This window comes from Falco naumanni, chromosome Z (assembly GCF_017639655.2).
Source record: "Falco naumanni isolate bFalNau1 chromosome Z, bFalNau1.pat, whole genome shotgun sequence".
Taxonomy (NCBI): domain Eukaryota; kingdom Metazoa; phylum Chordata; class Aves; order Falconiformes; family Falconidae; genus Falco; species Falco naumanni.
The window spans coordinates 32,403,779-32,428,769 of NC_054080.1; the positions used below are offsets into that span (position 1 = coordinate 32,403,779).

General features: G+C 40.1%; 2 protein-coding genes across 8 annotated transcripts in view; one reads left to right on the forward strand and one right to left on the reverse strand.

Annotated features, from left to right (window-relative positions):
- The window catches only part of HOOK3 (hook microtubule tethering protein 3), a 94,092-nt gene extending 75,036 nt beyond the window's left edge, over positions 1-19,056 (forward strand). For 4 of the 6 annotated variants that reach the window (XM_040579253.1, XM_040579254.1, XM_040579256.1 and 1 more), the window contains 6 exons: positions 353-435; positions 2,392-2,492; positions 5,191-5,295; positions 5,415-5,486; positions 7,027-7,163; positions 16,520-19,056. In XM_040579253.1, coding sequence (XP_040435187.1) covers positions 353-435; positions 2,392-2,492; positions 5,191-5,295; positions 5,415-5,486; positions 7,027-7,163; positions 16,520-16,535 — 514 coding nt within the window. In that variant the 3' untranslated portion in view covers positions 16,536-19,056. Of the gene's footprint in view, positions 1-352; positions 436-2,391; positions 2,493-5,190; positions 5,296-5,414; positions 5,487-7,026 lie in introns of all 6 variants that reach the window. The other 2 variants (XM_040579257.1, XM_040579255.1) reach the window with 2 other exon arrangements.
- A 5,236-nt stretch (positions 19,057-24,292) lies between these two features.
- LOC121080899 (E3 ubiquitin-protein ligase KCMF1) overlaps positions 24,293-24,991 on the reverse strand; it is a 55,052-nt gene continuing 54,353 nt past the window's right edge. For both annotated transcript variants that reach the window (XM_040579259.1, XM_040579260.1), the window contains one exon: positions 24,293-24,923. In XM_040579259.1, coding sequence (XP_040435193.1) covers positions 24,662-24,923 — 262 coding nt within the window. In that variant the 3' untranslated portion in view covers positions 24,293-24,661. The remainder of the gene's footprint in view (positions 24,924-24,991) is intronic.

The following is a 24,991-nucleotide window of genomic DNA, read 5'->3' on the forward strand; positions in this document are numbered from 1 at the left end:
CTGGCTTGCAAAAAATAAAGTAGTCTCTTTGGGTTTAACCATTCTTTCTCAATGTAATCTCAATTACAATTGTTCATTTTAGGCATGCATTGTACAGTTAACTGTAAGTTCTAAATTAGGTTTGTAATTGCTGAGAATGAAGCTGTTGTTACAGTTCTCCATACACTGTAATGTTTTTCAGCTTATTTAAGAAATATTTCCACAGTGAGATTGTCATCTGGCCTCATGCCCCACAGCAGAAATCAGTTGTACTCTCAGAAACATATCTTAGGATTTTTTGTGCTGCTTAATGTTTATTCAAGCACAGTAATAATACTGGGAAAACAATATGTGATTTTATGGTTTGTAACAGTGAGAAGCTCCATGAAGCTAACAATGAGCTACAGAAGAAACGAGCTATTATTGAAGATTTGGAACCAAGATGCAATAACAGTTGTGAGTTACCTGTGCAGTCCCATTTTTTTTTTTTAAATTATTTCATGTGCAAGGTCTTTAATGACAATACCTAAAGGAGGTGCAAGATAGACAAAATGTACATTTTAAATGGCAGTCATATGTATGTTGTTAATTGCGCTGGAAGCTATGATGACCAAAGAGGTGCTTCTAACGCTTGAAATGCAGGGAATCACATCTTAGAGATCACCATAGAAAGAAAATTACAGTGGCTGTAGAAATACCAAGTCGTTGTCATACCTGTCATTGAACCTCAGCTGTTCAGAACTGTCATGCCTCCTAAATCCCTAATTTAGGAGATTCTTGCTGCCATCACCAGGTTATTTTTACTCCTAATATGTATTCCTTCAGTGTGTTTTCAGAACTGTATCGTAATTTGAGAAGATTCTGAGACACTGGTCAGGGGGAATATAGAATATATGCCATATTGCTCAGATGGTATCCAGAACCCAGCATCCACTTGGTTTTTAGCATGTTAATGCTGCTTGTTTCCTGAGAAGTATTGAAGGAGGTAGATTGGGTTTTTTTCAAGCCTACTTACTATAGAACAAGACAAAAGATTGCAACCAATGGCAGCTTTTCTGGTTTGTGCTAAAGTGATATTATTCATAAAGAGATCAAGGAAGATAGAAATATAAGTTCAGTATTCATTACATGCTTTCTGTATCCAAAAAGAACTTTCATTTTTGTTCAGCTAGAACTGCAGAATATGTTACAAATTCCATGTCTTAGGAAACGTTAGAGCAGTTGGAAATGAGGACCAGGAATTTCATGAGTACCTAATAAATACGTAATCCTATCATACTTGATAAGCTTCAGTGTGAGTGTAATAGCAGTTTCCTGACTTGATAGCTTCTAAACATTAGGGCATATTGAGGCTTCTGTTGTTGGTTTACTGAAATTACAAGTTGCTTTTAAAAAATCTAGGTCTGAACTTAAGTCTTGGTAAAATAAAAGTAGTTGTACATTCTTCCTTTCTTTCCATGGCTAGGAAGTGTGTGTGAATTATTTTTTCAGATTATTTTAGCTATCCTGGATATGACCAGAATGCTTGGGCATTGCACAAGAACCATGGCACATTTTGAAAAATGGATTCTTGTCATCTTGGAGACCATCTGCTATTGGTTTTCTTATCAGTCAATGAAAATCTTACTTGGCACTGTTACCAGCCTAGTGTTTTCTGGGTGCTTAGAGAGAAAACAGTAGGGAAAAACATGAAAGAACATTTCAAAATGAAGCTGCAAAACAGATGGACTGAGGGTTGCCTGGGAACCAGATGTCAGTGTTATATGCTATTTGATTCAGGAGGATGTAATTGATCCCCTCCCCCCCTCCCTGAGATCTGAGAAGACATATAGAAGATACATAAGACATAAGCAATAGTGGGTTGCCATATTCTTACATCAACACAGAAAAAGGCTGTGCAATGAAATTGTCCTACTGGCCTGCATTGCTGCTTAAAATGTGTGTGTGCGAATTAAATTTAGTATATTCATGTCACAAGTCTGATAAATTGTGTTCAGTGTTAGAGTTTCGCAGATTTAAGCAAGGGTTGTGCCTGTTAAGAATTAGTCCTCTTAGATAAAATGGGAAAACTCATGTTTAGCTACAATACCAAAATATTATGGAATCTGTAATTTATTAGTAAGGTCATTAATGGAATTGATTCAGGATTCCATTTCTCTTTTATTTTTCATAATTTTAAACAAAGCAAAATTTGTATACTAACTAGCTATCTCATGAGAATATATAGGATTACACATTTTTATGTGTTTTTGAACGCTTCAGTAATTAAAACTATGATATCTGCTACATCAGGTTCCTTATGTTAGCTTTTCTTAACTGAAATAAATTCTCTCTGTCTTAAATGTCTGTTGAAAAACATGAAAATAAACATAATAATGTTACTTTCCAATGTGTGCATCTTCTGACAAAAAGCACTCAAAATTGAAGAACTGCAAGAAGCTTTACGGAAAAAGGAGGAAGAAATGAAGCAAATGGAAGAGCGATACAAAAAGTATTTGGAAAAGGCCAAAAGTGTGAGTATGGTGTTCCATATTAATGATTCCTCTCTGACAGACTGCACCACATGTCTACTCTGCTGGGATGAAAATAAAGGAGGTATCTGTATACATAGTAGTAAGTAAGAGGTCAAATGAGGTCTTTGTATCTTAACCATTACGGTACCTCATAGAGATAAATTCTGCAAATTTTACCCTGTTTTTATGTTCATGACTGTCCCCTTTTGCTGCCTATCCATAAGCCCTTCTGATGCCTCTGTACACATATGTACCCAGTGCTACAGATTTTTGAGAGTCACCCAGACAAACCTTGTTAAGCACACTTTCATGTCAGCTGATGACAGGGAGAGGTTGTTAAACCCTTTCTAATGCTGAGATAACTTATTTCTTTGTGGAAATTCTTCTGGACTTCTGTCTCTGAGTGACAAAAATGTGTAGTACCTCAGCTAAAATGGTGTCCATACTGATGGTGGTGGACTGATGGTATAGAAATAACCAAAATAGCTGTGCTGTATTTTAGAATTGGAGAACAACCCCATCTGCGAGCAAAGTACTCTTTAATTGGTGTTTGGGACTTGTGGGAACTTCTGGCACAGTTGTCATGAAGAGTCTCTTTGTACACACAGATAGAGCTTAGTAAAACCAAGTGCACAGCTGGACTGACAGGCTCTGGTTTTACCAGTTTGGCAGGGAGGGAAAAGGAAGTTTGGGATTCTTCACAGGTGACTGGATCTGTTTGTGTTTCTGGATGTTGTAGGCTTCTTGTGTTGCTCAGTCAGTAATGTTTGTCTTACCTGGAGCAGATAATTTGATACACTTTTTTTATAAATACAGCTTCTAGCTACTTCAGATTTCATCAGGTCAAAATTGCTCACATAATAATTGCTTATTCTTTTTGATGGACTCCAATTTACAGGCAGGGGTCTGTCTTCAGGAAATCTGAACAAATATGTTTGCCAATCTAAACACAATGCAGAGCCACTTCAAATTTTATTTGCTTTCTTTGTTCATCTTTTGCCCCTGATTTCTATTCATGTTCTGTTTTAGCTAACTGTTTTAGAAACTGTTTTAATGTAGATTCTTTTATTGATGCTTTTTCCAGGTACAGTGATCTTTTTAGCTGAACCACCTTTGAGAGCAGTTACGTTTCTTTGATTATGTTCAGCATTCTCTTTGCCTTTACTGTTTCATATATGCCTCTGTTGAGAAGGTGGCTCATATTTAAGTATAATATTGAGGGTATGGGTATACTACTGGCTTTACAATGGCAGTATCGTTGTCTTAATCATAGTCCCATTTCTTCTCTTACTCTATTTTGATATTTTACTTGAGTTTCTTAAAAGCATACCAGTGTCTTTGTTCACCTGATCATGGTAGTATCAAGATCTTTGCTATGGCTGGGTGTCATTAAATTGGAATTGCAAGTAGATTCCTAATTTGTCAAAACCTTATGCTTCCTTCTTTTGTTACTGTGTAGTTTCCTCAGTGACATGTGAGATGTTTCAAAAGTTTTCAGGAAATGTAAACAAATATGGTTTGGGTTTTTTTTTATCTTATGTTGCTGACTGTCTCAAAGTATTCCAGTGAAAGACTGTGTCACAATTTCCCTTTTCAGTAAGATTTGTTTGTTTGTATGTACTGTGTTATATATTCCATATATATTTCATACAACTGTAGCATTAATTATTTTAGTTAGGTTAGCTTTTTGTGATCTTATCAACTTTCAGGGTTTGGGGGGGGGGGGGTTGGTGGTTTTTGGGGGGTTTTGTTGAATTTTTTTGTGTGTGTGTGAAGAGAAGTACAATCATTATAGCTTTCCATTATAGAAACTGTATCCAGCTCTAATGTGTATTTTTGTAACATATAGTGCACTTTCATGAATCTTCCTTCATAAGTACCATTCAGTAAAAATTACTTACTAAAATTTAAAACAGTTTTTTATTTTGGTGTCTGGACACAATTCTGAAATGAGTAGAAAGACAAAACATGTTAAGTCTCCTTCTGTTTATCCAGAGGTTTTTAAAAAGTTCTAAGCTATTTTCTATTAAAGGCTTAGGAATCAAAGCATTTTGCTGGATTTGTTACTGATTTAGCTCTGTGTTTGCTAGCACTCATGCTACCTCTAATATGCCATGTTACAAACACAACCAGGTGTCCCCTCATCTTACTAGTAATATAATGGTTGTGCATGTGCCACAGAATGCCTCTTGGCTTAACAGAACCATCTAGAAACGATACCCCATGTAGGTGAACCATGGCATCATTCATGAAGGACCTTCCAAAGGTCCATAAGGCTGCTTTTCCAAAGCAGTCCTTCCTCTAGCAGGAGGAATTGACAGGTGGGTAAACCTCAGCTATGAAGAGGGAAGATGTTTCTACCACTGTGGCCCCAAGATAGTGCATCGAGGAGTAGGAACTGTGTATGTGCATCGGGACACTGTGCCAACTTTCCCCTATCGGTAGATTTGTTTCACAGCCCTGTAAAAGAGGGGCCCAGTTCAGAAGCTCTTAACATATCATGGCTCATGTTCAGAGGCAGAGCTGGCAGCCAAAGTTGTTTTACAGGAGTCAGCTTCTTAAAACTGCACATCCCTCTGTTTCACATTTTGGAGTGTCATTTTTTACTTTTCATACTTTGGAATTCCTTTATGTCTTTCCCTTCAATTAGATTGCTTTTGCAGGATTTAATTAAAAACAAACTTATTTTCTCTTACAGGTCATCCGCACCTTGGATCCTAAGCAGAACCAGGGTGCAGCTCCTGAGATTCAGGCTCTGAAAAATCAGTTGCAGGAGCGAGACAGAATGTTTCATTCATTGGAGGTAGTAATCCTCATGTTTCCTAGTAGATGCATATTTCCTCATCTGTTTTTTAGGTATAGACTAATACTGTTGTTATACTTTGGTTTTAAAAGTATGCTTTTTTCGTATTTGTTTTGTAGAAAGAATATGAAAAAACAAAAAGTCAAAGAGAAATGGAGGAGAAATTTATTGTTAGTGCCTGGTACAATATGGTAAGAATCTCCCACACATTTCATTACAAAAACCCACCAAACAAAACAGGAAAGAAACTATTAATATTCTGGGTTGTTGATAACAGTATTCATTCATTTACACTTTTTGTGGGTTTTTTTTTGTCTAAAAAACATTTTCCAACACACAGACACAGAAACAAATGGTTTTAAATAATTTTAAGTTACCACTATGTAAGAATAAGTTCCTGTGATAACCTTGGGGTAAAGGAAAAAGAACATGTTTGTTATTTTTAAATTCTAAAATGAGAAATGGCACTTTCTAGAGGGGAGGGTATCTCAGATTGCTGTTTTGTAATTCCAGCCCTTCAGTTATACTAATTTACAGTGCTCAGATTACTTTCTTCTTTGACTCTGCACTTTCCAGTCTTCCAGTTGTTTCTAAAGAAGGGGCACAAGAAAAGCAGTACAGCTTGCTTGCTGCAGGAAGTGCTCTTGAGACAAAAACCCTTTAATGTGAGAACAAATTTAGCCCCATGTAAAGGGTAAGCACAGGGGCAAGACCCTCACTTAAATTTTTCAAACCATAAGGAAGTGATCTGTGACAGCTGTACAGCTTTTGCTGGGCCTCTATGCCAAAAGATTTTTCACTTTTGTCAAATGCGTTCAAGACTTCCCTTTGACAGTGTGGCTGCATTTAAACTGCTCTTCAGATAGAAAGAATTGCTGACCTGTGTAACAGTCATGTTTCATTCTGCTTCATCGTGGAGTTCAGATTCCTCTTATCTGTCTTCCCTTGGAAAAGTTTCCTTCTTGCTGTTCTTGTTCTTGTTATGTCCATGAATAGTAAGCCAAAAATGGTACTTAAGCAGGGTGTCTGAATCCTTTAAATGTTGAAGGCATTTTCAAATGATTAGTGTCTTTGACCGATTTCGTAAGTTAGTCCCACAGACAAGCAGAAGACAAGCCTGAGCTAAGAGCTGTGATTCAACAGCCTGTCATGAACACTAAGATGAGCATTGGTAGCTTTGTGTCTTTCTCTAATTAGCTTCTGCGTTTGTACATAACTCATCACAGCTTCCCTCATTTCCTCCTTGCATTTACTCCTGCTGAAAACATACTTTCTCTCAAAATGTTCTCCTGCCATATGAGCTGGTATTTCCACAGAGGATGACAATACTTTAATTATTTTCAGAAGGAAAGTACGCTTCTAGCTGAACATGCTGAAGGGGAGCAGGGTGGAGAGGGGAAGCACTTCTCATTGGAAAGACTGGTCCAGTCAGTTAACACGTGTTTATTTGGAGAATCTGTGTTCAGATCTGGGACACTGGGGGTCCTGCTTTTCACCAGTTACTCCAAACCCAGACAATGATGGGGGGGAGAGAGGAAAAAACCCCACCAAAAAGAACACACAAAGAATTAAGAATATCTTAGCTTAATCCTTGAAAATATGGTGCTTCATGTTTAAAATGCAAAGTAGCTTAGTGTTGGTGAAGAGGGAGATAATAAAGACAATGTAAATGAGTAAAGTTGTTCAGTGTTATGTGTTGGTATTCACTGAGAAGTTTCTCTTTGTCCATAGGGAATGACTCTGCATAAAAAAGCAGCAGAAGATAGACTGGCTAGTACAGGCTCAGGACAGTCCTTCCTGGCTAGACAGAGGCAAGCCACGAGCACAAGGAGATCTTACCCTGGTCATGTCCAGCCAGCAACAGCAAGGTAGAGAAGCCTTGCCCTTAGAAAGAAAACTGCCCTGTGATCCAGGCCACTTCTGTTGCAAGTGACAACATTCAAGGAAAATCAGCCAGCATCCTTTCTCTTTCTCCACTACTATTATTTTACAGTTCAGGAAAGGGTTTTATTATGGTTCTCATTGTTCTGTATTGCCCTTTGCATATATTTTTTGGAGTCAATCTCTCTCTCTTTCTCTGTGCATTTTTTGAATGTGCCAAAGTTTTGAAAACATCTGGAGGAGTGCTGTATAATCTTATTTGTATGAAGCCCGGTCTCTTATGAAAAGCTTCATATGGGCTGTGTAACAATGTGATTTCCTGTCACGGTTGATAAATTTGTGCCTATAAGGGTTGTTACGCTTTATAAGATTGTCGTTGTTCAAAGGGAATTAGGCTTTTTATTTCATGTGCTAACCTGTTGCTTCAGAAAAATGCTGAAAACTCATTACAGAAACACAAAATTAGTATATAATACCATTGTGAAATGTATTTGCTACTAAAAATATTAACGGCAGTTTTTTTTTTTCAACTCCTACATGCAAAGTTTGCTTTTATTCTTGGCATGTAATAGGGAAGTAGGATGGGGTTTTTTTCAGGTTTTTCTTTATCTAGTGGTGTTACCTCTTTTGCTGGCAGAGCTGACAATTTTCAAATGGTTTGTTCTGCTCTTCTTGATCAAGTGTATGCTTAAATACATATTATAAAGACATTGAGAAATATTTAGAATGCTCTAATACGTTACTGCATCATCCTTTTAAAGAGGTCATTTGTTTTACAATTTTATAATTATGGATGAACAGTACATAATGGATCAAGGCCCTGATTAATATTGTTGATGTTATTGTATACTAGTTGTCATCCCCTACTAAAAGACTTGCTTTTAATATGTTGATTCAGGGTACAGTTGTATCAGTTGCCTTACTAACGGTACCAGTGCCTTCAGGTGAGTTTGTTGCAGGCTTTGCTGGAAATTGATTGTCATTCATTGTACTGCCTTTTTAGTGTGTAGCTGGTTATTTCTACATCAGTCATTTTAGCACCTTCACATTGATCAGTGGGGTTAGTGGTGGCCCCTATGGTTAATTTAGGTTCTGTTCCTACAGAGTTCTGCCTTTTTCCTGACTAATTCTGTGCTCTCTGTATCATTTTTGTCAAAGAATGGATGGACACAGAGGACCTGAGTATTGACCTGAGCTGAAAGTTTCATGTACATACATCTTGCAGTGATTCAGTTTTAAACATTTTTTCATTTAGAGACTCTTGGGACCCTAACATACATGCCATCTGGTTTATAAATTTACTTTTACCTTATTTTAATGGCCTCCCAAGTGAAGACATTCTTTCATTAATATTATTAGAGAAAAGACATACTAGCATTTATTAATCATCTGAAGGTCTGTGTTAATTCACAACTTGGGTATAATGAGCAAAGGGTAATTCAAACAAGCACACCTAGATTAAAGGGTAAAGAACAGGTGAATGACACTTTGAGGTACTGTTTTATCCTCAAGTACATCATATATTTTAATCTAGGCCAAGAAATGCATTCAGTATGAGTCTGAAAAATTTTATCAGTTCTGTACCCCCTCCTACACCCCCCCCAGTAATATGAAAACAGATGTTGAAGTTTATTAATTGCATATAGGTTTGTCTACTATGCCTCACATTTAGAAAAAAAAATTATTTTCTAAAAATTCTCTTTGCTTCTTCAAGGTATGACGAGTCTGGGTTATGCTTGCAAGATTAGATAAGCTAGTGAAAATACCTTCTTGTGTGCAGAAAGGTAACAATGTAAGGGAAGTGTAGGACGATTTCTGTAGCTCAGGGAGGTGATACTCATTTTGCTGTCTGAGATACAGAATACTAAAGGGACAAGAAGTCATATTTGTTATCTGGCAAGATGACCACAGTCCGTGAAGGATGTCTTTTACTGATCTTATTGTGCAATCCTTTCTAGTAATTTGAAGAACTCTTTACCATATGCCATGTGTGAACAGGAGTGAATAAGATTGCTCCTCTGAGAGAATTTGATGTTCCTGTTTGAGATTACAGCATTTTATATCACCCAGAGAAAGAACCTAAGAATACCTAAAGCTCCATTTTTATTTTAATCTGGCTGGCTCTGTCTGTTACCTGCCAAAGCCTATTTGTGAAAGCAAAGAATACTAGGACATTAATGTGAAGTGTTATCTCTTAATTTTGTCTAATAATTTAATTTCCTATTGCTGTTGATTAAGTGGAGGTCTAAAATAACCTGAACAAAACCTACACGCTAGAATAAAACCTCTAGCTTTTATTATTTTAACATTTGTTTTGCCATTTTGCCTCCAAAGTTTTGATGATGGGCAAATGCCCCTAATAGTTAGGAGATGAATAGACGCTCATTAGAAGACTCGTTTTTAGCTTTTGCTTTCCTATCTCTCATGGCTTCTTTTTACTGCTTGGTGGTTGTTGGCTTTTATGTTCTGCGTTGTAGTTCTGGTTGGTCTGTCCTTTTCCCCTAAGATAAGGCACTGAAGTGTTTTCTATAGTTCCCTTCAAGAATACGTACTTGCATTAGAGAGCAAAACAGCAAAACAAGGCTAATATTAATCTGTGCTTTATTGCACATAGTAATTTTTAGGTAAGATTGAACAAGCATTTTGTCTTTTGAGAATTCACAAACTTGTAGAAATTCTGGTATTTCCCAGAATTTGTGTTGAAGAATCTAAAAATACACTCTTTTTGCTATCCAGTTCCAGTAAGTCATTTGTTCTGTCTTGTAATGGTAATCATCAGGAATTTTAGTTCCTTGTTCTTCAACATTTTACTTCTATTATTTGCTGCATATATAAATTCTTAATCTTTGGGTGTGGATGAGTGCAGGTGATAAACATCATAAACCTTCTCTCTCACAGGAACAGCTTCTTATTGAAAACGTTAAGCTTCATTATTTTCTTTGCTTGTTATGTAGCTCTGGAAGTAGTGTGGTATTAAGAAGAAGAAGGGGTTCGTAGTGTGACTTCAAGGAATAAGCACATGTATAGACAAGCTACCAGTGAGTGAGGTCTATTTGTCTTATCTTCAGTATTAAAAAAATATAAGCAAAAAATCCCTGTAAAACAGAATTATCTCAGTAGTTTAGATTCTTCTAATAAGCTTTTAGGAACACTTTTTCTGGGGCAACAAAGACCGTTTTTACATCAAAATGGTAGTGGTAATTACTAAACCAATGCTATATCCTTTCCTGATGCACTACAGAAAAAAACCCTACAGACTACAGAGCTTAAAGATAAAAGTTTCTTTACTGATAGAACAGCTGAAGAGTTCATGAGAGTATGTTCCTGACCACTGTGCTGGGGATCCACCCAGAATAATCTTTCTGACAGATTTAATTAATGCCAATAAAAGATAACAGTTAAATAGATTAATATTTTCAGCATTCAGAGCTGAGGCTTAGTCTCTGGTCTTAAAGGATGTGTCTGCAGTTAGTTCATATACTTCGGTGGGGAGTTAAGTTGTTAGCATATCTGATCAGACATTACAGAATAAAATATCCAAGTTCTCCGTTTTCATGATAGCAACACATAACCACTTGGATCATAACATGTATTTTTCAAGTGCTGTGAAAATTGGAACAATCTAATTTAAAGGTTGTGTGTTCCACCACAGTGCAAAGGAAAATGAATTACTAGAGCACACAGCTTTATATATTGTAAAGTGAAGTAAATATTTAATAGCTACAAGATGCTTTTCATTATATCTTTGGAAATAACCAAATGGTAATCTTGTCCTGTTCTGATGTCACTTGATGTAACGGCAATGCTTCTGCAAGTTTTCTGTGGCTTTTTATTCATGTAAGGACCACCAGTGATTTTATATTAATTGTGTATGAAAGAATTAACAGTGACTGTTCCTTTTACTGCTTTATGATGCTCTTAAATAGTAAGTGATACATGCAAGCTGTCAAGAAAATTTAAAAGTATTTTGCGCTTTTAAAGTCTTTGGTATTTTAACATGTGTAAGTAGCTTTTGCTTTTCCTCAGTTTTTCCTCAGTCTAGTATATGAGACTATCCACTTAGCAGCTTCCTGGCTGATTCTAAGTGGATTTAATTGTCTTGATGTCTTGACATTTTATATAGATTTGGTAACAAAAATATTTTCATTTCACCGCTTGATTTTCTTCCAGTTAGTGATTTGGAGAAAGACTGTCCTGAATATGTCCAATTTTTCTTTTTCTTATGAAGCAAAACAGTACCTGAATTTTACTCATTTTGTAGAGGTTTTTATTCTTGTCCAACATTTGTACTGTTTGCAAGGATTGATGAGGGATGTATTTTTGCACTCAAAGTCAGCTGTGGCATACTGACTTCTTACGGATTTTTGCACATGTTTTAAATAGAATGGGGATTCTGTGTTCTTCAGTAATATTGTATGGATGAACTTTGGTACCTCCAAACGAAGTTTAGCAAATTTTGCAGGCATTTTCCTCACTGGTATTGTGCAAATAAACAGCTAAAAGAGGTTACTCTGTCAGGAAATACTTTCAAGTGGTGTTTTTTCCTCTAAGCCAAGTAGTCATACTTCAGCAGTGTCACCTACAGAATAGTTCAGTAGCTGGATTATGTCTGGAATGTGATCTCAGGAAATCAAGTACTTATAAAGAAACCTTTTCAGAAGCCCTTCCTTGAAACAACGACCAGCTGATGCTGGCAGTATGATACATTTAGCATTCTGTGAAAATGAAGAGGTGAATCATTATATATAACAATTTAAATGTAAAGATCAGGTAAACAAGACATTGAGTGAAAGAGGTTTTGAACTTTACAAACTTGAAACACAGCCCAGGCGCATGTCCCCTCATAAATCTGAGCAGTCTAGCTCCCTTCTGTATGGGGAAGAACACTGCGTTTGGACTTTGTGCCTTTCAACAGGAGGAAGTGTAATCTTGCATTATCTCATAGGTGAGTGCAGGAGCAAATAACGAATCACACTTGCACTCAGAACATCTCTACAAGCCAAACCATATTATTGGCTTGTGGCAGATACCAGATTCTAGGTAGGATTCTAGCCATACCTCCAGTTTGTCACTTTCAAGGAACGAAGAACTTGTCCTGGCATGACTGATTACCTTGCCTTGCTCCCTCTGGAAGTCCAAAAAAGGAGCAGAAGCCTGTCAGTGACTCTGCAGGCTGAAAGTAAAAATAAGGGATGACTTCTTCAGCTTGGAGGTGGAGGAGACTGATGCAAGCAACTATTTAAGTACAAAACTCTGAAGAGCAGTATGTCTTTCACCATTTTGCTTTTTGGTGTTAATTTGAAAACAATGAAACAGAACCTGAGCTTTTGGAGCTGGGCACGGTGGGGTGGTAATTAATTTTGAATTGCAGTTGATTAAGTATTAAAGGCTTTACCTATGTGAATAAGGCAGAAGCTATCGTCATCAGCCACAGCAACTTCAGACTTCATCCATGTGGTACAGTGAGGCCCCAGAGATTTTGACTCTGCTGCCAGCTTCATTGTACCATTCGGAGATGTTGAGGACGTAATAACTCTGTCCTCTGTTTTTTATTGACTTCCGTGGATTTGTTGAAATACTGGGACACAAAGTTAATTTTTTTACAAGTATCAGCTCATTGAATTAGGTAATAAATGACTGTTGACCGAGGAGTTCTAGGAAACACGGCAAACCGTAAAGTCCTGTGGGGCACCGAGGCAGCACTGGGCAGTACAGCCGAGGCAGCTTCCCAGGCAAATTGATCTGGTTTCAGGTTGTAGCCCGTGGGTCAGCAGGAGCTCATGACAATTGAAGTCCTTGCCTATTAGTTGTGGAGGGGTGGTTTTGCTGTGAACTTTGCTATGGCCCTAGATTCTAACCTTCACCTTTAGGCCTTGCCAAGGTAATGCAGGGCTGTCCTGAAGCAGATGTCTGCGTTAGCTGGTTCTGGTGGCAAGTGAGGAATTTCCTCTGCTGCTGTTTGCTGTGTGCATAAAGTCATTTGGACGACTGCATATTGTGCAGTCTCTGTTGCACTGCGTGTCAATTCCAGACTGAAAGCAGGTTCCGTTTGTCAGATAAAAAATTCTTGCTGCTGTCTTGTTGCTTTGGATCTCACAGACTGATCCATACAACATGAAAAATATTGCTAATAGAGGGAGATCCAGGACAGCTGGGAAACCTTTCTTGGCTGTTGGTGCCTTTATTCATTGCTTCACATTAGAAAGGTCCTTTACTATCAGATGAATAAGTTAAGAGTATCACGTTTCAGAAAGAGGAACAGTTATTCTAATCATTACAAAAGTAGTCATTTGTCAGCACTTCGAAGAGCTGTTAACTACTGTAAGATAGCACAAATCTGAAATACTGCAAAAGCAGTTATTTCCACAGGTATAGGATAGCTTATTCTGCAAATGAAACTTGAATGCCTAATGATTATCCCTAATGTTAAGAGAAGAGAAAATCAACATAAAAGCCAATTGTTAGCATGCTTATGAAAATGAGCAGAATTTTAAGAAAAAATCCCAACTGTTGTAATATTTATGGAGTTATACAATAGTTACAGTGAAACCATCAGACTTTTAAATTGGATTTGAATATAACATTCATTATGCAATTTAAAATTCTGTGAAACGGAGAACATAGTTCTCAGTCATCAAAGTATGCAGGAGAGTAAACCTATTCCATGGAGGTACTGGAGGTTTTGAAAGAGATTTTGAAGCTTTTATTTAGCAGTGTCCCTCAGAACTTTGCATAGTTATAAGCATGACATTATAAGGGCACTGTTCTTAGAATTTATAGTCCACCTTGTATTCTCTGGTTGTAAGAGTTATGAAAATGCAAAGTGGGTTCTTGGTTGAAAGGCTTCTTTAAAAAAATCTCAAGGAAAATACCATGGAGAAAGACATAGTATAGGTGCAGAAAGAACAAACTTTAGCAGTTAAAGCTAGGTAATGAAGCTAGGGAATCTGCAGAAAGAGAAATCTGGAAGCAATTGTTTCAAAGCAGAAGCTTGGCAGAAGTATTTTGGGAAGAGTGTCTGGTGTTGGACTTGGAAAGTGAGTAGACCGCATTGGTCTGATAGTGTTGGTGGTGGCGTTAGAAAGTACTGCTTATGGACAGCAGGGTCTTGGCTGCAGAAAGCCTGATTCACTTTAGGATCAAACCTGGATTGAACAGGAAAAAAGTAGTTGCTCGGAGAGGACATGGGGTTTTTTGTGGGCGGGGTCTTTTAGGGGTGAGCAGCGCCCTGAATTCGAAGCTCCTGTGTTGGTAGGTACCTCCCAGCTGGCTAGGTGGATGAAAAAGGCTGCCGTCCCTTCTGTGGCTTCGATGTGCTGGGGTTGTCCCAGTCGTGTCTGTGTGTTGTCAGTGAGAAGTTAAGGAAGACTTTTAAGGGACAGATAACCACTTGTAATGAAGTAGAGCTAATGGGATTAGGCCCTGAATGTTGAAGGGAAATGCGTCAGGAAGAAACAATCCCTCAGGCTGACAATGAACCTTCACTTGTAGTGGGAATATTTTGGATTGGCAAAGGAAAGAAGTAGGAGAAAGTCACTCCTCTATAGACACATCATCTGCTGCATTAACTGTCTCTTTCTGAAGATGCTGCAGAAGCAATGACAGATTATGCTGAGTGAATTTACCCCCATGTCTTGCAGCTCTGTTGTCTTCTGAAGTGTTGCCTCAACAGGTAGCTTTAAAATATATTATTTTTGAGGAGTTCTCCAAGAGAAAGGAATTGACAAATTTTTTTCTGTGATGATTAGAAATTTCTAGTCAGGAAACAACACTGTCAGATGAATTTGTTGCATCCTTGAAAGAGGATACACTGTCCTGAGTTTACAAGACCTCTCAAAAGTACTGTTGACTCAAAGCAAAACCTCAATGTCATCTCCATTTATGTGCAACAGGACACTTGAAGTGCTACTAAGTAATGTCTGAACTAAGTTACAGCCAGGTGAGACTAACAGAGTAGACTACATTGATTTATGCACTATAGCATAGATACATGCTTATACAGCTTGAATGTTTTTTTTTAATAGACTAGCTACAGTGATCATCACATTATTAACTCTGATTTCTGTAACTTTATGCACCCCAGCAGCGCCAGGCAAGCTTAACAGACTATGATTGCTCAAATACACTCTCAAGGTCTTTGAATGTGTTGAAAGTGTTAATTTTTAAACATTTTATTTCATTTGCTTTATGTCTATTTGGTTTTCAACTATGGCTTGTATTCTGTGATGAGAAGGAAAAGAGGGATGTGCAAGCTGCAGGACTTACAGCAGAAAGGCAGATATTTTTTTGCAGTAAGTCCTCAAGTTCAGCTATAAATACTCTTTCTTATCTATTTAACCTGGATTTGCCCTCATTTTTGACCAGTGCAATACTAGGAAGGAGGAAGTGGGGAGAGAAACAGTTTGCATGCTTTGATTTCGGTCTGGTGAAGCCATTTTGCTCTTTGCAGTATCAATCACAGTGAGTGCAATGTGAAAATGAGAACAAGCAGTTAGTGCTGTGCCATGCTGTGCGGGGATATTTGTGTTACTTGTGGAAGCTGAAATCCCTGTAGCTGGTTTGTAAAGCATTCCGTTCCAATTAGAGTGGCCAAGGAAGAAGAGAGCGCATCAGCAAGGATGGAGAAATATGCCAGCCTCTCCAGTTCTCTTCCAAACTTAGATTCACTTCCACAGCATTGTGATGTTCTCTTTGGGACTGCTCAGTGGCTTCTACTCGGCTTATTTCAACAAGAATACATATAACGTTCTTGCAATTCGAAACTGTATTCTCATGCAATGAATAGAACTTACCAGTGTAGTGTGGCAGTGATGCTGTTGTAGCCTCACACACAGGATGAGCTTTGACGAAACAAACACTTAAAGTCTTTGAATTGTGCTCAGAGTCATTATGACCCTGATTGTCCTCTAATATATAACCACACGCCGTACTGGACAGGCACCTTTCACTTTATATTGCTTTGATTTTTTTAACTGTTGTACTCACAGACAGCAGGAATGCCTGAGATGTTTTCACTGCTGTGTACTTCTTCCGTAGCTGTGTTAATTGAGAATGGTGCCTTGAAGGGCTTTTCTCAGAATTGTTTTAAATTTTTCTGAATTATGTCTAAATTTAGGTATTGTTTCAGGCTGTTTTGCTGCTCTTTATAATTACTGGCATGTAACCTTCCTGTTAATTTGAAGAGTGGCTCTGGCAAGGGGTTTTCCCCATGAATTTGCACGACTCCTAAGTAGAAACAGCCTTACTAAACTGCTCTGAAAAATACCTGTTCTGTGCTCTGGGTTTTTTTAAAGGTAATATGTTATCTGCTTTTTAACTTTCTTCTTTATTCTTTTATTTGCAGTGATGTGGTTGCATGACCTGCAGCATTATTGTAACAGGGACTGTTCAGTGCATGACTTGCTTTTCTGTCCAGACTACATAATCAAAACTTAACCAGTTCTACACTTAAGACTCATGGCCATCTGATTTCAAAGGGAGATCTACTTGCAGAGAAGCTTACCATCCTGGGGAGTGGCTTTCCCATTTCCCACTTCCATTTACTCTTTCTCTTCACAAAAAGTCTCCTATGAGGCTAGGAGAGAGGAAATCCAGTATTCAGAACTCAACAGGAGGCGTTCTGCAAACTGACAGAGCATTGTCAGCTCTCCATTTTATTTCCACCTGTCCACTTTATTTAATTCTGATTAACAGCATTAACACACAGACTTCCTGCAACTTTTTCCTATACTGAACTATAAAAATCTAGTCTTAATGAGTTCCTAGAAACATCTTTTGGTTGCTGTTAAAATTTCAAAGCACCTGTACCCTTAAAGGATCCACTTTGAATCTTTAAATAATTAAAGCAAAGCGAAGGAGGTGTCTTACCAGGAGAAATGACTAAGGAATTGCTGCTTGGCTTCCCATCTTCCTTAGAAAACCAGGCAAGGTTCATCTGATAATCTCCGAGCCAGGCAAACTACCGGGTGGTATTTTGTTCAGACACTGCCTGCTTCCTTACTATGTATATACACAGTAGTTTGTGGCTGTTGTATTTTCCTCTACATTTTAGCTGTGTTGTCAGTTCCTTTCAGAAACTTTTTTTCCAAGTCTGTGTACAATTGTTAAAACAATCTGAGGAAAGAATGCGAATGGAGATAAGTATGAAAGCCGTCTACACTTTCAGTATTATGCAGACTGTCCTTGCCAGTTTATACTTCGGGTCATTTATCTTTCACCTGTACTATTTTTTTTTTTCTTTTCTTTTCTTCTCCTTATAGCAGTCTTAGCTATTTAATTTCCAATTGCACTAGCTTGGCTGTTTCTTTGTATTATGAAGTCTAGCTATAAGATTTGCCATATGTAGACAGTGTAACTCAAAATGCTTTGTACTGCCTATATTAATTTAAAAAGCTACTTATTTAATATTCTTAAATATCTGCACATTTGTACTACTGTATCTTTGTTTTGTATTGGACATCCAGTACTGGCAAGATTCAGAATACGATGGGGTGCTGTAGTGTTCGAGGTTAAGAAGTTTATTGTATAGGAGTTAGTATGTAACGAATGGGAAAGGGGGCTTCGAAGCCATAGGAGTTGCTGGAAAATCTGAAGAGAGTCTGAATGATGAGTACTGTTAAGTGGTTTGGCTGAAGTCTGGTTGCAGAGAAACCCCATTCTTGCTCACTTGGATCTTAATCCTGCAAAAATGTAAACACATATGTACTCTGCTTACTCCAAGAATGGTTTTGCTTATTCAGGCCACAGCGTAACTACCAGCCCTGTTTTCCATGTGAGCACTCCCATGCTGGAGGAATATTGTGTGCACTAGTCTCTGCAGCCACTTCTGGTCACAGAAACCAGCGCACGCCTCGTCCCTGGCCTGTCAAGTGGGGCTCTGGGCAGAGCTGCACCGCTGCACGTGTTCAGTCCCTGGGGATCATGGTGCCTGCTGTGTCTGGTAGCCACCGGCCGGGTATTCCTGCAGCAGAGACAGCAGCACTTTCATCAGACTGAGACCAACAGAGGGCTAAAGGATTTGTGTCTTTCCAGGTCCTAGCCATCGATCCCTTCTTACATGTTCAGGGCAAGCGTTCTTAGAAAAATTCCTTTTTGTTGAGTGTTAAAGGCATGATTTGTTTCTCATTTGCAAGTGCTGCTCTGGCTGGGACAGCATCCTGCCCCAAGACGGGTGCAGGAGCCCCGAGGTCAGGGGTTCTGTGCAGGGCAGGAGGGGATGTCTGTGTTTACCTGCCTGCAAGGTGTCCCACGGTGGAGCTGAGCAAGTGATCTGTGCAAATTAGAGACTAAGTATCAGTTGTTGTTGAGCCTGAAGATGTTTGTGTGTCAGTGTGTTTAGCTTGGCCAAAACTGAGTTCGCTAATGCAATAGAGAGATGTTAGGTGGAGCCAGTAAGTTCCAGCGAGCGGGCTGGCTACTGTAGTTAGATTAGCCTAGCATCTCTGTCATGAAGCTCACAGCTCAGAGGTGATCTCCAGCATGTCTCTGATGTACTAACTTCATTTGTGCTGCATAGAAAACTCTTTTTATTTTTTTAATAGCAGCTTGTTTGACAGTCCTGAATTAAGTGTTGATCAATTATCAAAGTAACTATTTGTAAAGTTGCCAGTGATACATTTTCTGTAAAAGAATGGATACCTAGAGTGTCAAAACATTAATTTCCCATTTCAGTTCATCTACAAATTGTGTAACTACCAGATTGTCATGGTAGCAGTGTTAATATACATATCTGTATATAGACAAAAAAAAAATACTCAGTAACGATAATTGGAATCAAAAGTTTTAATATTTTTTCCCAGTCAAATACACTAATGCTTCCAAGGTGACAGAAGAGTGTACAGTTGTTAAACAAGTTGTAAATAAATGCTTATATAAAATGTAGGTGCTTGTTTTCCTTTATTTGGTACCTGGTTATATAAAATGAGGCCAGCGCACAGTTCAGGCCACAGTTACTGATGTGAGTCTGGAGTGCTGCTCTGCGGTGTGAGATGACGGTAGCTGGTGGGAGCTGTTGCAGCCAGGCAGTGACCGAGGACCTCAGTGGAGTGGGAATGACATGGATAATGCAAACCTTGCCCTTGAACACACTTTGAATCAGTCACTACAGGACTGCCGGGGAAAAAAACGGAGGACTTTTTACAAAGCATGGCTACACCTGGGCTGTCTGATTCCTACATACACGAATGGCATCTTGGACACATGTTTTCTGGGGCTGTGCGGGGGAGGGTGGGTGGCAGGTACATAGCAGCAGGGAGGACACCAGAAACCACAAACCTCCTCACTTCTGCTGGGAGGCATCGCATGTGGCTGCCCCATCACAGCAAGAGCTGCCCGACATGGTTTGCCTCTTAAAGGGCCAAGGCTGAACAGACAAAGACGTTTTCTCTGGCTGATGGAAGTTTATCTGCAGAGGTAGCTAAAGGTGGGGGGAAAACCACTGCTAATAGGGACAGAAACATCTGTCCTTCCTTCGTGTGCTGATAAGCAGCTTTGCCATCTGGGGTGGGAGGATAAGGTGCTGTCAGACATGGGTAAACGTTGCTAGTTGTGAATGAGAAGGTAGCAGCATGCAAGAAATAGTGAGCCTTTTGGTGTCATGCATGGTGCTGGGGCTGCGAAGGATGCAGGAAGATCCTGCCACAGCCTTTCAGGGGCTGCTTTGTAGAAGGAAAAGAGCAAAACCGGGAGCATCCCCTGCCTGCATCCCTGGTGCCAGCTCAGCCCCAGCAGCATGGCTGTGGTGGTAGCGGGAGAGCCCACGGGGCTGGGGGCACAGCTGGGGTGAGGTGTTTGCTGGCTGGGGAGGGCAGGAGAACCCCAGAAGTCTCCCAAGCCACAGGCAGTGTAAGGTGGACATGGGGAGTTCCCAGAGCTTCACCTCCAGGTGGTAGTGCTCACTCCAGTCCTCTGCCTCCCTCAGTCGCTCCTCTTCACCTTGGTCATTACTGCAGCATCTCCTGCCCCCAACCACCATCCCCTCTCTTGTCCTATCATTTTTCCCCCATTGCCAGCTGCTTTTTCCTTTTGCTGTACTTTTTTCCGTCCCAGTCCACCCCTACCCTACCCCAGCCCTGCTCTGAGACCTGCATCACAATCCCTTGTTCCTGCCTCTGCCCTCCCTTCCCCATCCCTCCAGCTCCTCCACATCAAGTCCTGCAAGGCCATGGTCACCTCCCTATGCCACGTATCCCCTCCCTTATGCCCCGCAGGGCGTCGGGGGGAACTGTGGCCACCTTACCCCTTCACAGATGCTGGCCCAACAGAGAAGCGGCAGCACTGCAGGATGCCTCCCACTGGTGCCTCTCCGACACACCCCACAGCTGCAGGGGCTGCTTTTACCACCGTATCGCAAATGTGTTTATCCTTGTGCTGCATTAGATGTTCTTGCAGGAGGCAGCAGCCGCTGCTGTGTTAAAAGGACACGTGGCGGAAGCACAAGTGAGAAGCCGCACGGTTCCTTTTCACAGTTCCCCCTTTCAGATTTTTTTGCCCACAAGTAACTCTGAGCGCTATGCTGCGCACGTGAATACCTGCAAATCAATCTCTGCGTGCATTGGCCTGTCTCGGCCCTTTGTGCAGCAAAGCAGAGCCCAGAACGTGTGCACCCCACCGTGCTCCGCAGGCAGGAGCCAGCAGACCAGCAGGGCTGCAGTCCTTGCGGCCGAGGGCAGAGCCACACTGTGCTTCAGCACAGGACACGACAGCACAGCAGCGCGGAGCTTCCACCAGTGCTTCCACCAGTGCTAGGCACGCATACATAGTTCCCTTTCCCGAGGAGCTAGGAGAATAAAATGGCCTCAGAGCAGCAGGGAGCCCCATTTATTTGGCAAAGCAGGTGGATCCAGAAGTGAATGTCCCGTATGCCAGGGAAGAGCAAAGGAACATGAAGTGATGTAACTGGAAAAGTCTTCACACACCAGATGTATCCACTGCTTCCCCGTTTCGGGTGCTCCCAGAGCCCCAGGAGGCAGTGGAGCATCTCTGCCACCTGCGCCTTCTGGCTGGTAACAAGAGAGTTGCCTTTACTCCTTCCCCGCAGACAAGCATCTCAAAACTGCAACGTGCACATGTGTAGAGGTTTGGTTTCTGGGCCAAGTTACTCCCAAGCTACCTGGGAGCACAACTCTACACCAAGAAGGAAAGTCTTACAAACCCTTCCGAAGGGGGGCGGGGAGGAAATCCTAAAACACAACTAACCCCCACCCCCAACACATCCCAGGGAATCAATGAAGGCAGTCATGGCAAGTGCAAATAAAACTTGAGGTGGATGGAAGTTAAAATGCATTTTCACTGTTCATCACACCACCTTGTACAAGTCTTTGGCATTGACCCAAAAAGGAAAAAAACAAACCGAAGCACCAACCAGATCCCTGACTAAAGCAGATCACAAACTACAAACAGAATTAGTGCAACTCCATGGACAGGCTGGTGGGGCTTGTTCCCCAGCACTCTCAAATGAGTCTGCACACCCCTTCGACTGCTACAAAATGCTGGCAAGGACGATAAGCCCTTCTGCCAACCCCCTCCCCCAAAAAGGCTCTTTGGCAGTCCTCAGCAGCTGAAGACTGACAGCAGGATGAAAGCTGACAGCGCAGTACCGAGATGACACAGCCTCTGGTGCAGTGTCGGTGACGCGGGGGATGCCGTGCCAGAGCAGCACACAGGCACAACACCCAGCTGAAGCTGATCACCTGCACCTCACAGGCAGCCTGGGACCTGTCCCAGCCCAGCCATGAACCTGCACATCAAGGGTGTGTATATTCAGCATCCAAACCTGGGTGAGGGCTCCCATCAGCTGCACCAAGTGCATGGACCTCTGATATAGGTGTCACTGCTCTCCAAGAATTGCACAAGCGCCAAGGACTAAGGCTCCCTTTACTGTAACAGTCGTGTTTGTGTTGTGATGAGGTTTTGGGGTTGCTTGTGTTTGTTTGGGGGGGGGGGGGGCGGCGTTGTGTCCCCTCACGGGGAAAAGGCAATCCCCTTACAGGATTCTCCTGCTAAGTTCCTGACCGCTACTTCCATTGTAGACCACAGCACCTTGAAAATAAACACAAATGTTTTGAAAATACCCCCAGAAATACTATCCCAGCAAAGCTTACTCTGTGAAGGAAAGGATGGCAGACTACCCAGTAGCCATTTCCTGTTATTCCTAAACCTACAAAAAAACCCCCAAACAACTGAAGATCTGTTAAGAATTAATGTGATGCCCAAGAATACCTTTAAATCTAAGTCAGCATATCTTCAGTCTCTAAATTAAACAGGGCAATACTGGTTTGCATCCTCTTCAGAGCAAGTGTGGAAGTCACACGATGCAGGCGTCCTCCGGAGAACAGCCATACACCTCTTCTAATCAACACCACACCGAGAAGAGCCTGTTTTATAATGCATCTTGTTCTATGGAAACTTTGTTTCACCTACCTGTGAAGACTTTAGGATTAGATACTTCATCACATGCCTAGGCATCTGGTTTTAAAACATGTTTATGTAAATCACCCAGATTTCTACATGACCTGATTTTGTATACAGTTGGAATTAAAGACAGCTGCTGAAATTTCTAGAAAGAAGCTGTCTGGAGAATACATCAAAAACAAAGAAAAGCAACTGAGCAACAGTCTTGAAAATGCTTTATTGAACCGTGTGTCTTACTGTAATGTGCAGATGTGTTTGAAAAGACTACAGCTTGAAAAAGTTTTGAAAATCCTCAACAACCAATAAAAAAAATTCCCTACTGGGGGTAACTCTCAGAATAACCACAGGCCTCATGTAAAGTTTCCCTTGAAACATTTTCAGTTGCAGAGACTAAAAGAAAGCAAAGCTAGTGCTGCTCTACACAGAAACAATCAAGATTTGAGGATATTTTTTTTTCAAAAAAAAAAAAGGAATGGAACTCAAACTTCAGTCTATGGGATTGCTTCTTTTGTGGCTCTTATTTTGGATTAGCATACACGTCACAGTTCTGCTGAGAACACCAGAACACCATCTGGTGTTCAAGTCTGTAAATTTACTCTAAAACGCTAGCAATGCTGCAGAGATGGAAGGATACAGAGAAAGAGAGAGGGGGTGAGGTGAGAAAGACCTGGAAAACCACCGTTATGATATAAGCCTAGTTGAAGTTTTCATCAGAAGCTGTGTGCACTTTTGGTTTGTTTTTTTTTTTCCTAACTTTACATTCAAACAAACCCACCAAAAAAAAAAAAAAAAGAGGAAAGAAAACCAAAATCAAACATACCCCTTCTGTCCTTCTCTTGGGGCTATTATGAACTTCTATGCACAAGGACACCATACTCTCTTTTCTTCCAAACCAGTAGGGTTAACAGTATAGGCATGTAGGTGGCACGATTCAACTAAAAGGCTTTTCCAACTTTTTTATACCAGCAAAAATAACCAAAAGAAACAATAAATAAAAGGTGCTAAAGTTAGCAATAAGAATTCAACTGTAATATACTGACAATGCAGGAATCCAAATCCTCAAGCTCTCCTGATACTGATAGGTCTCTACAAACTATGAAGCAAATACATAAATAACTCAGAATACGATTGAGACTGTGAAAAGCTTTTTGAACTAAGACAATATGATCCAGGTTAACTTTTTTTTTTTTTAAACACAGTGAATATATAAATTGTCTACACCTGAACAAAACATATTTAACAGTTAAAAAATTTTAACAACCACAAAAAGGAAAAACTTTAAACGAAAGTGAACATAATTTGATTTTAGGGCACACAAAAGCCCCTTGCAAGTAGCTTCCAGCAGTGGCCTTACTGTCACGTCTCCTACAGATGCATAAAATAAAGTTTAACTCCACACTGAGGTGATGGCTAACGGGGCAACATAATGGTCACATACAGCAAAATGCCACACCCTGGTCATAACAATATATCACACTGCAGTTTCCATCCTGTGCAGGAACAGCACATAGAGATGTCATTCTGTCATATATTATTCAAAAGCTACTTCGTGGTCAAAAACTGCTAGTCAGCACTAACCTTTTTGTCACGTAACCTTTGAATAATGGGAAAGCTTTGGGTTTTATAGTTTTACTCCTTGTAATTAAATTTTTAAATGACAAGGTCACTAAAACTCATGCACGCTGCAAAAAACGTCATGCAGTAGTTAAGGTAAACCATCCAAGCAGTTTTTATTCATTAATATTCATAAATACACACAGCAGCTTCATTAGAGATTTTTCATTTTTTTCCTCTTCAGTTTGAATGTGGAGTATTAGGAGAGCCTTTTGCATGTCAAGGTACAGGACACAGAGCTTTTTGCTCTGCACTGCAACCTACATTTACCTGCTAGAAGTAAAAATTAGTTAAGTGGAAATGATTATCATATATATCTTTTCTCTCTTTCTTTTGAATGTACACAATGTAACAAGAGTGACAGACCTGAAATTACAATCACCAAAACAAACCCAAGATAGTTGTCCACTTTCATTGGCAAATACAGCACAGAGGACATTGTCTGCAAAGTGGGATGTCATCAAAGAGGAGGTGGAGGAGGCTCGTTTCCTTTATTACTCTCTTTTAAATTTAGGTTTTCTAAAGCAACATCTAGAGGCATAATATCTACACAGCCCATAGCACCAAAATCTGCAATCTCCCCCCGCTCATCCTCATCTGAGGAAGAACTTTCTTCCCGCATCAAAGTGGACAGTAGAAGCTCCTGAACAAACAGGCTGCAGTCTGCCCGTTCACTTTCCATTGACTGACGCTCTGCTTCTGACATCTTCGGATCATTCAACCTGTACAGCAAAAGAAGAGAAGACAGGCAGTTGGTGAAAGCCTTTTTCACCTGCGGCACTACTGACAG